Source organism: Phyllobates terribilis, unplaced genomic scaffold, assembly GCF_046119375.1.
Source record: "Phyllobates terribilis strain yellow unplaced genomic scaffold, ASM4611937v1 Scaffold_625__1_contigs__length_943254, whole genome shotgun sequence".
NCBI classification, from domain to species: domain Eukaryota; kingdom Metazoa; phylum Chordata; class Amphibia; order Anura; family Dendrobatidae; genus Phyllobates; species Phyllobates terribilis.
Window position 1 is genome coordinate 893,857 of NW_027363385.1, and position 13,541 is coordinate 907,397.

Consider the following 13,541-nt stretch of genomic DNA (forward strand, 5'->3'; position numbering starts at 1 on the left):
CTCCTGTAGAGTGTAAGCTCTTATGGTCAGTCGGGTCCTCTGTCTCTCCTATAGAGTGTTACCTCTTATGGTCAGTGAGGTCCTCTCTCTCTCCTGTAGAGTGTCAGCTCTTATGGTCAGTGGTGTCCTCTTTCTCTCCTGTAGAGTGTAAGCTCTTATAGTCAGTGGGGTCCTCTCTCTCCTGTAGAGTGTAAGCTCTTATGGTCAGTGGGATCCTCTCTCTCCTGTAGAGTGTTAGCTCTTATGGTCAGTGGGGTCCTCTCTCTCCTGTAGAGTGTAAGCTCTTATGGTCTGTGGGGTCCTCTCTCTCTCCTGTAGAGTGTAAGCTCTTATGGTCAGTGGGGTCCTCTCTCTCCTGTAGAGTGTAAGCTCTTATGGTCAGTGGGGTCCTCGCTCTCTCCTGTAGTGTTAGGCTCTTATGGTCAGTGGGGTCCTCTCTCTCCTGTAGAGTGTTAGCTCTTATGGTCAGTGGGGTCCTCTCTCTCCTGTAGAGTGTAAGCTCTTATGATCAGTGGGGTCCTCTCTCTCTCCTGTAGAGTGTAAGCTCTTATCGTCAGTGGGGTCCTCTCTCTCCTGTAGAGTGTAAGCTCTTATCGTCAGTGGGGTCCTCTTCCTCCTGTAGAGTGTAAGCTCTTGTGGTCAGTGGGGTCCTCTCCCTCTCCTGTAGAGTGTAAGCTCTTATGGCCAGTGGGGTCCTCTCTCTCCTGTACAGTATAAGCTCTTATGGTCAGTGGGGTCTTCTCTCTCTCCTGTAGAGTGTAAGCTCTTATGGTCAGTGGGATCCTCTCTCTCCTGTAGAGTGTTAGCTCTTATGGTCAGTGGGGTCCTCTCTCTCCTGTAGAGTGTAAGCTCTTATGATCAGTGGGGTGCTCTCTCTCTCCTGTAGAGTGTAAGCTCTTATGGTCAGTGGGGTCCTCTCTCTCTCCTGTAGAGTGTAAGCTCTTATGGTCAGTGGGGTCCTCTCTCTCCTGTAGAGTGTAAGCTCTTATGGTCAGTGGGGTCCTCGCTCTCTGCTGTAGTGTGTAGGCTCTTATGGTCAGTGGGGTCCTCTCTCTCCTGTAGAGTGTTAGCTCTTATGGTCAGTGGGGTCCTCTCTCTCCTGTAGAGTGTAAGCTCTTATGATCAGTGGGGTCCTCTCTCTCTCCTGTAGAGTGTAAGCTCTTCTGGTCAGTGGGGTACTCTTTCTCCTGTAGAGTGTAAGCTCTTATGGTCAGTGGGGTCCTCTCTCTCTCCTGTAGAGTTTAAGCTCTTAAGGTCAGTGGGGTCCTCTCTCTCTCCTGTAGAGTGTAAGCTCTTATGGCCAGTGGGGTCCTCTCTCTCCTGTACAGTATAAGCTCTTATGGTCAGTGGGGTCTTCTCTCTCTCCTGTACAGTGTAAGCTCTTATGGTCAGTGGGGTCCTCTCTCTCCTGTAGAGTGTAAGCTCTTATGGTCAGTGGGGTCCTCTCTCTCTCCTGTAGAGTGTAAGCTCTTATGGTGAGTGGGGTGCTCTCTCTCTCCTGTAGAGTGTAAGCTCTTATGGTCAGTGGGATCCTCTCTCTCCTGTAGAGTGTTAGCTCTTATGGTCAGTGGGGTCCTCTCTCTCCTGTAGTCTGTAAGCTCTTATGATCAGTGGGTTGCTCTCTCTCTCCTGTAGAGTGTAAGCTCTTATGGTCAGTGGGATCCTCTCTCTCCTGTAGAGTGTAATCTCTTATGGTCAGTGGGTCCTTTCTCTCTCTCCTGTAGAGTGTAAGCTCTTATGGTCAGTGGGGTCCTCTCTCTCTCTTCTGTAGAGTGTAAGCTCTTATGGTCAGTGGGGCCCTCTCTCTCCTGTAGAGTGTAAGCTCTTATGGTCAGTGGGGTCCTCTCTCTCTCTCCTGTAGAGTGTAAGCTCTTTTGGTTAGTGGGGTCCTCTCTCTCTCTCCTGTAGAGTGTAAGCTCTTATGGCCAGTGGGGTCCTCTCTCTCCTGTACAGTATAAGCTCTTATGGTCAGTGGGGTCTTCTCTCTCTCCTGTAGAGTGTAAGCTCTTATGGTCAGTGGGATCCTCTCTCTCCTGTAGAGTGTTAGCTCTTATGGTCAGTGGGGTCCTCTCTCTCCTGTAGAGTGTAAGCTCTTATGATCAGTGGGGTGCTCTCTCTCTCCTGTAGAGTGTAAGCTCTTATGGTCAGTGGGGTCCTCTCTCTCTCCTGTAGAGTGTAAGCTCTTATGGTCAGTGGGGTCCTCTCTCTCCTGTAGAGTGTAATCTCTTATGGTCAGTGGGGTCCTCGCTCTCTGCTGTAGTGTGTAGGCTCTTATGGTCAGTGGGGTCCTCTCTCTCCTGTAGAGTGTTAGCTCTTATGGTCAGTGGGGTCCTCTCTCTCCTGTAGAGTGTAAGCTCTTATGATCAGTGGGGTCCTCTCTCTCTCCTGTAGAGTGTAAACTCTTATGGTCAGTGGGGTACTCTTTCTCCTGTAGAGTGTAAGCTCTTATGGTCAGTGGGGTCCTCTCTCTCTCCTGTAGATTTTAAGCTCTTATGGTCAGTGGGGTCCTCTCTCTCTCCTGTAGAGTGTAAGCTCTTATGGCCAGTGGGGTCCTCTCTCTCCTGTACAGTATAAGCTCTTATGGTCAGTGGGGTCTTCTCTCTCTCCTGTACAGTGTAAGCTCTTATGGTCAGTGGGGTCCTCTCTCTCCTGTAGAGTGTAAGCTCTTATGGTCAGTGGGATCCTCTCTCTCTCCTATAGAGTGTAAGCTCTTATGGTCAGTGGGATCCTCTCTCTCCTGTAGAGTGTTAGCTCTTATGGTCAGTGGGGTCCTCTCTCTCCTGTAGAGTGTAAGCTCTTATGGTCAGTGGGGTCCTCTCTCTCTCCTATAGAGTGTTACCTCTTATGGTCAGTGAGGTCCTCTCTCTCTCCTGTAGAGTGTCAGCTCTTATGGTCAGTGGGGTCCTCTTTCTCTCCTGTAGAGTGTAAGCTCTTACAGTCAGTGGGGTCCTCTCTCTCCTGTAGAGTGTAAGCTCTTATGGTCAGTGGGATCCTCTCTCTCCTGTAGAGTGTTAGCTCTTATGGTCAGTGGGGTCCTCTCTCTCTCCTGTAGAGTGTAAGCTCTTATGGTCAGTGGGGTCCTCTCTCTCTCCTGTAGAGTGTAAGCTCTTATGGTCAGTGGGGTCCTCTCTCTCCTGTAGAGTGTAAGCTCTTATGGTCAGTGGGGTCCTCGCTCTCTCCTGTAGTGTTAGGCTCTTATGGTCAGTGGGGTCCTCTCTCTCCTGTAGAGTGTTAGCTCTTATGGTCAGTGGGGTCCTCTCTCTCCTGTAGATTGTAAGCTCTTATGATCAGTGGGGTCCTCTCTCTCTCCTGTACAGTGTAAGCTCTTATCGTCAGTGGGGTCCTCTCTCTCCTGTAGAGTGTAAGCTCTTATCGTCAGTGGGGTCCTCTCCCTCCTGTAGAGTGTAAGCTCTTGTGGTCAGTGGGGTTCTCTCTCTCTCTCCTGTAGAGTGTAAGCTCTTATGGTCAGTGGGGTCCTCTCTCTCCTGTAGAGTGTAAGCTCTTATGGTCAGTGGGGTCCTCGCTCTCTCCTGTAGTGTTAGGCTCTTATGGTCAGTGGGGTCCTCTCACTCCTGTAGAGTGTTAGCTCTTATGGTCAGTGGGTTCCTCTCTCTCCTGTAGAGTGTAAGCTCTTATGATCAGTGGGGTCCTCTCTCTCTCCTGTAGAGTGTTAGCTCTTATGGTCAGTGGGTTCCTCTCTCTCCTGTAGAGTGTAAGCTCTTATCGTCAGTGGGGTCCTCTCTCTCCTGTAGAGTGTAAGCTCTTATGGCCAATGGGGTCCTCTCTCTCCTGTACAGTATAAGCTCTTATGGTCAGTGGGGTCTTCTCTCTCTCCTGTAGAGTGTAAGCTCTTATGGTCAGTGGGATCCTCTCTCTCCTGTAGAGTGTTAGCTCTTATGGTCAGTGGGGTCCTCTCTCTCCTGTAGAGTGTAAGCTCTTATGATCAGTGGGGTGCTCTCTCTCTCCTGTAGAGTGTAAGCTCTTATGGTCAGTGGGGTCCTCTCTCTCTCCTGTAGAGTGTAAGCTCTTATGGTCAGTGGGGTCCTCTCTCTCCTGTAGAGTGTAAGCTCTTATGGTCAGTGGGGTCCTCGCTCTCTGCTGTAGTGTGTAGGCTCTTATGGTCAGTGGGGTCCTCTCTCTCCTGTAGAGTGTTAGCTCTTATGGTCAGTGGGGTCCTCTCTCTCCTGTAGAGTGTAAGCTCTTATGATCAGTGGGGTCCTCTCTCTCTCCTGTAGAGTGTAAGCTCTTCTGGTCAGTGGGGTACTCTTTCTCCTGTACAGTGTAAGCTCTTATGGTCAGTGGGGTCCTCTCTCTCTCCTGTAGAGTTTAAGCTCTTATGGTCAGTGGGGTCCTCTCTCTCTCCTGTAGAGTTTAAGCTCTTATGGCCAGTGGGGTCCTCTCTCTCCTGTACAGTATAAGCTCTTATGGTCAGTGGGGTCTTCTCTCTCTCCTGTACAGTGTAAGCTCTTATGGTCAGTGGGTTCCTCTCTCTCCTGTAGAGTGTAAGCTCTTATGGTCAGTGGGATCCTCTCTCTCTCCTATAGAGTGTAAGCTCTTATGGTCAGTGGGATCCTCTCTCTCCTGTAGAGTGTAAGCTCTTATGGTCAGTGGGGTCCTCTCTCTCCTGTAGAGTGTAAGCTCTTATGGTCAGTGGGGTCCTCTCTCTCTCCTATAGAGTGTAAGCTCTTATGGTCAATGGGGTCCTCTCTCTCCTATAGAGTGTAAGCTCTTATGGTCAGTGGGGTCCTCTCTCTCCTGTAGAGTGTAAGCTCTTATGGTCAGTGGGGTCCTCTCTCTCTCCTGTAGAGTTTAAGCTCTTATGGTCAGTGGGGTCCTCTCTCTCTCCTGTAGAGTGTAAGCTCTTATGGCCAGTGGGGTCCTCTCTCTCCTGTACAGTATAAGCTCTTATGGTCAGTGGGGTCTTCTCTCTCTCCTGTACAGTGTAAGCTCTTATGGTCAGTGGGGTCCTCTCTCTCCTGTAGAGTGTAAGCTCTTATGGTCAGTGGGATCCTCTCTCTCTCCTATAGAGTGTAAGCTCTTATGGTCAGTGGGATCCTCTCTCTCCTGTAGAGTGTAAGCTCTTATGGTCAGTGGGGTCCTCTCTCTCCTGTAGAGTGTAAGCTCTTATGGTCAGTGGGGTCCTCTCTCTCTCCTATAGAGTGTAAGCTCTTATGGTCAGTGGGGTCCTCTCTCTCCTATAGAGTGTAAGCTCTTATGATCAGTGGGGTCCTCTCCCTCCTGTACAGTATAAGCTCTTATGGTCAGTGGGGTCTTCTCTCTCTCCTGTACAGTGTAAGCTCTTATGGTCAGTGGGGTCCTCTCTCTCCTGTAGAGTGTAAGCTCTTATGGTCAGTGGGATCCTCTCTCTCTCCTATAGAGTGTAAGCTCTTATGGTCAGTGGGATCCTCTCTCTCCTGTAGAGTGTAAGCTCTTATGGTCAGTGGGGTCCTCTCTCTCCTGTAGAGTGTAAGCTCTTATGGTCAGTGGGGTCCTCTCTCTCTCCTATAGAGTGTAAGCTCTTATGGTCAGTGGGGTCCTCTCTCTCCTGTAGAGTGTAAGCTCTTATGGTCATTGGGGTCCTCTCTCTCTCCTATAGAGTGTAAGCTCTTATGGTCAGTGGGGTCCTCTCTCTCCTATAGAGTGTAAGCTCTTATGGTCAGTGGGATCCTCTCTCTCCTGTAGAGTGTAAGCTCTTATGGTCAGTGGGGTCCTCTCTCTCCTGTAGAGTGTAAGCTCTTATGGTCAGTGGGGTCCTCTCTCTTCTGTAGAGTGTAAGCTCTTATGGTCAGTGGGGTCCTCTCTCTCTCCTGTAGAGTGTCAGCTTTTATGGTTAGTGGGGTCCTCTTTCTCTCCTGTAGAGTGTAAGCTCTTATAGTCAGTGGGGTCCTCTTCTGTAGAGTGTAAGCTCTTATGGTCAGTGGGGTCCTCTCTCTCCTGTAGAGTGTAAGCTCTTATGGTCAGTGGGGTCCTCTCTCTTCTGTAGAGTGTAAGCTCTTATGGTCAGTGGGGTCCTCTCTCTCTCCTGTAGAGTTTAAGCTCTTATGGTCAGTGGGGTCCTCTCTCTCTCCTGTAGAGTGTAAGCTCTTATGGCCAGTGGGGTCCTCTCTCTCCTGTACAGTATAAGCTCTTATGGTCAGTGGGGTCTTCTCTCTCTCCTGTACAGTGTAAGCTCTTATGGTCAGTGGGGTCCTCTCTCTCCTGTAGAGTGTAAGCTCTTATGGTCAGTGGGATCCTCTCTCTCTCCTATAGAGTGTAAGCTCTTATGGTCAGTGGGATCCTCTCTCTCCTGTAGAGTGTAAGCTCTTATGGTCAGTGGGATCCTCTCTCTCCTGTAGAGTGTAAGCTCTTATGGTCAGTGGGGTCCTCTCTCTCTCCTATAGAGTGTAAGCTCTTATGGTCAGTGGGGTCCTCTCTCTCCTGTAGAGTGTAAGCTCTTATGGTCATTGGGGTCCTCTCTCTCTCCTATAGAGTGTAAGCTCTTATGGTCAGTGGGGTCCTCTCTCTCCCATAGAGTGTAAGCTCTTATGGTCAGTGGGATCCTCTCTCTCCTGTAGAGTGTAAGCTCTTATGGTCAGTGGGGTCCTCTCTCTCCTGTAGAGTGTAAGCTCTTATGGTCAGTGGGGTCCTCTCTCTTCTGTAGAGTGTAAGCTCTTATGGTCAGTGGGGTCCTCTCTCTCTCCTGTAGAGTGTCAGCTTTTATGGTTAGTGGGGTCCTCTTTCTCTCCTGTAGAGTGTAAGCTCTTATAGTCAGTGGGGTCATCTTCTGTAGAGTGTAAGCTCTTATGGTCAGTGGGATCCTCTCTCTCCTGTAGAGTGTAAGCTCTTATGGTCAGTGGGATCCTCTCTCTCCTGTAGAGTGTTAGCTCTTATGATCAGTGGGGTGCTCTCTCTCTCCTGTAGAGTGTAAGCTCTTATGGTCTGTGGGGTCCTCTCTCTCTCCTGTAGAGTGTAAGCTCTTATGGTCAGTGGGGTCCTCTCTCTCCTGTAGAGTGTAAGCTCTTATCGTCAGTGGGGTCCTCTCTCTCCTGTAGAGTGTAAGCTCTTGTGGTCAGTGGGGTCTTCTCTCTCTCCTGTAGAGTGTAAGCTCTTATGGTCAGTGGGTTCCTCTCTCTCCTGTAGAGTGTAAGCTCTTATGGTCAGTGGGGTCCTCTCTCTCTCCTGTAGAGTGTAAGCTCTTATGGTCAGTGGGGTCCTCTCTCTCTCCTGTAGAGTGTAAGCTCTTATGGTCAGTGGAGTCCTCTCTCTCCTGTAGAGTGTAAGCTCTTGTGGTCAGTGGGGTCATCTTCTGTAGAGTGTAAGCTCTTATGGTCAGTGGGATCCTCTCTCTCCTGTAGAGTGTTAGCTCTTATGATCAGTGGGGTCCTCTCTCTCTCCTGTAGAGTGTAAGCTCTTATGGTCAGTGGAGTCCTCTCTCTCCTGTAGAGTGTAAGCTCTTGTGGTCAGTGGGGTCATCTTCTGTAGAGTGTAAGCTCTTATGGTCAGTGGGATCCTCTCTCTCCTGTAGAGTGTTAGCTCTTATGATCAGTGGGGTGCTCTCTCTCTCCTGTAGAGTGTAAGCTCTTATGGTCAGTGGGGTCCTCTCTCCCTCTCCTGTAGAGTGTAAGCTCTTATGGTCAGTGGGGTCCTCTCTCTCTCCTGTAGAGTGTAAGCTCTTATGGTCAGTGGAGTCCTCTCTCTCCTGTAGAGTGTAAGCTCTTGTGGTCAGTGGGGTCATCTTCTGTAGAGTGTAAGCTCTTATGGTCAGTGGGATCCTCTCTCTCCTGTAGAGTGTTAGCTCTTATGGTCAGTGGGGTCCTCTCTCTCCTGTAGAGTGTAAGCTCTTATGGTCAGTGGGGTCCTCTCTCCCTCTCCTGTAGAGTGTAAGCTCTTATGGTCAGTGGGGTCCTCTCTCTCCTGTAGAGTGTAAGCTCTTATGGTCAGTGGGGTCCTCTCTCCCTCTCCTGTAGAGTGTAAGCTCTTATGGTCAGTGAGGTCTTCTCTCTCTCCTGTAGAGTGTAAGCTCTTATGGTCAGTGGGGTCCTCTCTCTCTCCTGTAGAGTGTAAGCTCTTATGGTCAGTGGGGTCCTCTCTCTCTCCTGTAGAGTGTAAGCTCTTATCGTCAGTTTGGTCCTCTCTCTCCTGTAGAGTGTAAGCTCTTGTGGTTAGCGGGTTCCTCTCTCCTTTGTCCTGCACATGCATTTTTAGAGAAATTAAAAGCTTTCCAATATTGAGATTCACGCTAATTTATTCAACTTCAAATTAAAGTTTTGGGGGAAATTTGTTATTGAATTCGAATTTCAAGCGATCCTCTCATTTTTACGGCTGACACTTCTTTTGTTATTATGCGTTTTCATTGACGGTGACATGTGTTACATCTGTGCTGGTGCAATTCTGCAGGGTGTGTGCGATCGGCGGGTGTGCACAGGCTTCTATGTGCAGTGCAGCTTGGTAGAGTTTAGACGTTCATTGGCAAGACTAGATATTGGCATTTGAGAATGCAAGTTATTTTTTTTTTCTATCCACTTTGTAGTTTGGGTATATACCAGATACCAATGGCACCCAATGAAGGTCATTGACCTTTAATAGGGTCTACCACGACGTGGAGTCTCAATAGAACCAAATGCTAATCGGACCTTTCGATCCAAGAAATATTACCAGCATGCATCGCTCTAAAACATTTCATATTCATTGCTTCATGTTATTCATGTCGGGGTGTAGCTGTGCATTGCATGCTATTGCCTGTATTGAATGATAACTTTCCAATAAAACCTGAAATAAAGTACGAGTCTAACCCAAGTCTTAAAACGTTGCGTTCTGTATCAGAAGCGTTCTCAGCACCTTCTTGTGATCTGATATAAATGTGTCATTTGTGGTTTTTTTAGGACCAGGGAAGATGATATTAATGATTTGTGGTATGGAGGACAACAAGTCCGAAAAAATAAAAATTGCTGAATGGGAGGGGGGGACAATCACCCCGCGGTGTCCCCTGCTGACGCTGACCACGGGCGACATGAAGTTGATGAATAAATCAGAAGTAAAGGATATTGGCATAGACAGGATAATGGTGAGAAAAGTGCAACAGATGCGGGATATCCTACAACTGAACGCAGGTGAATACGAGTACGGCGTAATGATAAAGTATGGTGGGAGTCTCTATTAATCGTGTCACTGTGTCAAAAAGGGGCTGAGACAGTGGTTTCTTCATTAAATCCAGAGTAGCTGGCTATCCTCGCATTGGTTTGATACCACATCAGAATTTATAATGTTGTAATATTTTATGCAAGTCGCTAATCATCTTTCATTATTTCTTCACAGAAAGCTCAAAAAATGAATTTGCGCAGGCATGGGTAAGAAAAACATTCTGCATGTTCTGATAATTACTAATGATAGGCGAGCGTGCAAGGCACCGCTCGGTACTCGATCGAGCATCTTTGTGCTCGAGTACTCCATCGCCATACTCAATTTCTCGCCCCGCTTGTTTCGTGGCTGATTTTCAGCCACTAAACATGCAGAGATTGCCTGCCAATCACTATAATGCCACAGCCATGTTGGTTACTGGCATTACTGTGATTGGCCAGGCTACATAGCATCTTTGGGTCTATATAAGACCCGTTGACGCCATGCTCGGCGCATTGTTTCTGCTGGAGAAGGGACAGTATGTTATAGCTTACAGCATCTGCTGGTGCAACATTAAACCAACAGGCCTTTTCAGGGTTAATTCAAATACATTCTATTTTATTATAATACTGTTCTTATCTGCAATTAGTGTAGGGTTAGCTGCTAAAGAAGGGATAGTGTATTACAGGCATTTAAGCAGGGCTCAATACATTACAGTACTTGGTGCTGCTAACGTTAAACCAACAGTCCTTTTCAGGACTAATTTAAATAAATTCTATTCTATAATAATACCGCTCATAGCTGTTATTAGTTTAGGGTTAGCTGCTCGAGTAGGGATAGCGTATTAGAGGCATCTAGTCAGGGATTATTGCCTTACAGTCCTTGGTGATGCCACATACAACCAAAATTTCTTTCAGGGCCAACTTAAATAGATTCTATTCTATAATACAAAAAATTAAAAGTAGGCGCTGGTACAGTCAACCACTCAACCTGCAGCTGGGTCCATTAAGGGTGCTGGGAGAATGACCTCTGGATAGGAAGGCTTGCTGTGGAGAAAGGGGTAGATCTAGGTAAGTATAAGGGTGGAAATAGGACTAACGTCTACTAGTATTGAGGATAGTTTTACGGGTACCTGAGGTAGTGGTATCCTTGTTTTATATGGTATTTAGCTGAGATTAGAAGGTTGGATCCGTAGGGTTTGTACGGAAATCAAGGTAGATGGCTAAGTGGCAAACATAGAAAGTTAGGCGTAATGGGGGTTCATCTTATAAAAGACTTAGGTTTTAGAGGGTATCACTCCTAGTAGGAGTGAGGGTTTAGTCTCCCTTTTCGTGCGGGTGAGGTAGGACAGATAATAGGGTGCAGCTTTTCTGTACCTGCTTCAGTCTGTGGTGGTCCCTTAGTCGATCTCGGATGAGGTCGGTCTACTTCTGGGAAGTCTTGTTGTGGTGGGAGATAATCACAGGGTAGTAGTAAATTCCGATGGACTATTCTGGTTTTCTTGTCTCCCGTTTCCAATCGGATTTCATACACTGGACTGTCATCGGCTTTCCTCTTTACGACCACATACACCTTGTCTTCCCAGTACGAACAAAGTTTTCCTGGACCGCCTTTCTCACGTACGTTCTTGACTAGCACCCGGCTTCCCGGTGCCAATTCTACTCCATAACATTTTCGATCATAGTACTCCTTATTCTTGCTCTGTCCTTGCGCAACCACTTTGGACACTATGTTGTATGCCTCTGCCATCCGTTCCTTCCATATCCGAACGTTCTCTGGATATATTCTGTAAGTCTCTGACACCGGAGTATCGAACATGATGTCGATTGGCAGTCTTGGCGATCGTCCATACAATAGGAAAAAGAGTGAGTAACCCGTTGCATCGCTCTTTGTACAGTTATAGGCATGTACCACTTTTGACAGAGGACTCTTCCAGTCTTTCTTCTCATCAGCTGTTAAAGCGCACAACATCGACAATAATGTCCGGTTAAAACGTTCCACTTGTCCATTACCCTCTGGGTGATAGGGTGTTGTGTGAGATCTCTGAATTCTACAGTACTTTCCTAGCTTGGCAAAGAGCTGGTTCTCAAATTCGCTTCCTTGGTCGTGGTGTAACCTCGTAGGGAACCCAAACCTCAAAGCAAAATCATTGAAGATCTTCTCTGCTGCTGTTCAATCTGATTTATTGGTGGTGGCATATGCTTGAACAAATCGAGTGAAATGGTCCATCACCACCAAGATGTATTCGTAGCCACCCTTGCACGTCTCAAGATATGAGAAGACTATTGAGACCATCTCAAACGGATACGTAGTTTGGATTTTGCCCATAGACACCCACACTCCCTGGTCACGTACTTCTCAATTAGTGATGAGCGAGTACCGAAATATTCGCAATCGCCATACTCGTAACGAGTACTTTGTAATAATCACGAGTAATTTTCTATTGGACCCTATAAAGGGGTCTTGGGGCCTGAGGAAAAGTCTGAAATGGATGGGAAAGTGATGAAACAGAATGGGAAGAGCCTGGAGAATGTGCCTGCATGAATTTCTGACTCACATATGGTTTCTGGGAATAAGTTTGTCGCAGTGTTACGCCACTTTTACAGACACACAAGAACAACTACCAAGCCTAACCTAAATTGCATTTAAGAGGCCAAAATGCAATATCAAATATATCACTTGTGCAAGTCAAAGGACAAAGGATATATGGTGCCCCCCACCAGGATGGGTTGGAGAAGCTTCTCCAAATGGCTGAGATTTTGATTTTTAATATTCCACCGATTATATAGGAAGAGAAGACTTCTTGATACTGTAATACTTGGTCCAGTGCAGAATGTGAAGCTTCGTATTTCCAAAAATTACTCCTGGGGGCTGTGTCATAAGTGCAGGGAGATTCCATGACAAGGGCCTCCCTTGTGAAACATTATCTACGATGGAGTACTGTAGTACTTGTGGCCCTCAATTCAAGTTTTCAGAGGACCATCAGTCGGTCATCAACAGTCAGTGTAAATTTCTATTGAATATGTATCCCCTATCTCAGTCACAATGTGGCACAACCTGTGACAAGGGCCTCCAATGACAAATATTAGTTTGATAGGACCACTGTACATTCCAGATTTGTCCACTGCACAATGTGCATAGGGTTTCTAAAAATTAGCCCTATGAGCTGAGTCATGGTGGAAGCAGGAAGCCGTCATCACAAGGGCCTCCAATCACGAATAGTAGTTAGGCTGGAGTATGAATACTGTCCTAGTTTATCCACTGCAAAATGTGCATATTGTTTCTAAAAATTAGCCCTCTGGGCTGAGTCATGGTGGAAGCAGGAAGCCGTCATCACAAGGTCCTCCAATCACAAATAGTAGTTAGGCTGGAGTAGGAATACTGTCCTGGTTTGTCCACTGCACAATGTGCGTAGGGTTTCTAAAAATTAGCCCTCTGGGCTGAGTCATGGTTGACGAAGGAAGGAAACATTTTTTTATGGGAAGGGGGTGACGTTAACAGCAGTAGCATGAATCTTTATTTTTGGTGAATTTAGGTTGGCTTGCTGTCATCTGGAGGGATTACAAGCTGTGGAGATATCCAGTCCTTGTTGAATTTAATCAGAGTAAGTCTGTCTGCATTTTCCTTGGAGAGACGTGTGTGCCGATCAGTGATGATTGCCCCAGCGGAGCTGAAAACACTCTCAGACACCACACTAGCAGCCGGGCCGGCCAGCACCTCCAAGGCATATAAGGAGAGGTCGGGCCAAGTGTTCAGCTTAGACACCCAATAATTAAAGGGAACTGAAGCGTCAGAAAGGATGCACATATGGTCACTTAACTACCCCTTGACCATGTTCTACAACATATCCCTCCTTGGCATTGTTACAGGCACAGATAGCCCTTGCTGTTGTGCTGTTTTTTTGCAAATTGCCCAATTTGTGCAGATTTTCTCCCCACCTCTGTTGGAGCTGGTGGTCGTGTCCCTCCCATTATCTTTTGGTGTTGAAAAGAGCCGGTACCTCTGCCACCAGCATTGTCTGAGGGTGATGTTTTCAGCAACTTATCTACAATGGTCCTCTTGAATGATTCCATTGTAAAACTCTTTGGTGACTTCAAAAGGAGAGAAGGAAATTTCTCCTTGTACCGTGGATCGAGAAAGGTGGCCAACCAGTATAGGTTGTTGGATAAAATGTGTATTACGCGACCACTTACACATGAACTGTGCCATGTGGGCCTGCAAAAAGGTTCTGTGCGCCCAACAGTAGAAACATTACCCAACCTCTCCTCATGCTGACTGGCCTCCTCCTCCTCCTCCACCTCTTCCTCTCCAGCCCATCCAGGCTGGACAGATATGAAGCTTAGGTTGGGTGTCCCCTCTGTAGCATTAAGAGTCCCCTCAGTAGCATAGAAAAACAAGTCCTCTCCCTCCTCATCCTCCTCATCTTCCTCCTCATCACCCAATGT

General features: G+C 47.4%; 1 protein-coding gene across 3 annotated transcripts in view; it reads left to right on the forward strand.

Annotated features, from left to right (window-relative positions):
- LOC141233756 (uncharacterized) overlaps positions 1-13,541 on the forward strand; it is a 132,452-nt gene that overhangs the window by 84,083 nt on the left and 34,828 nt on the right. For 2 of the 3 annotated variants that reach the window (XM_073667947.1, XM_073667948.1), the window contains 2 exons: positions 8,862-9,089; positions 9,295-9,326. In XM_073667947.1, coding sequence (XP_073524048.1) covers positions 8,862-9,089; positions 9,295-9,326 — 260 coding nt within the window. The remainder of the gene's footprint in view (positions 1-8,861; positions 9,090-9,294; positions 9,327-13,541) is intronic. The other variant, XM_073667950.1, reaches the window with a different exon arrangement.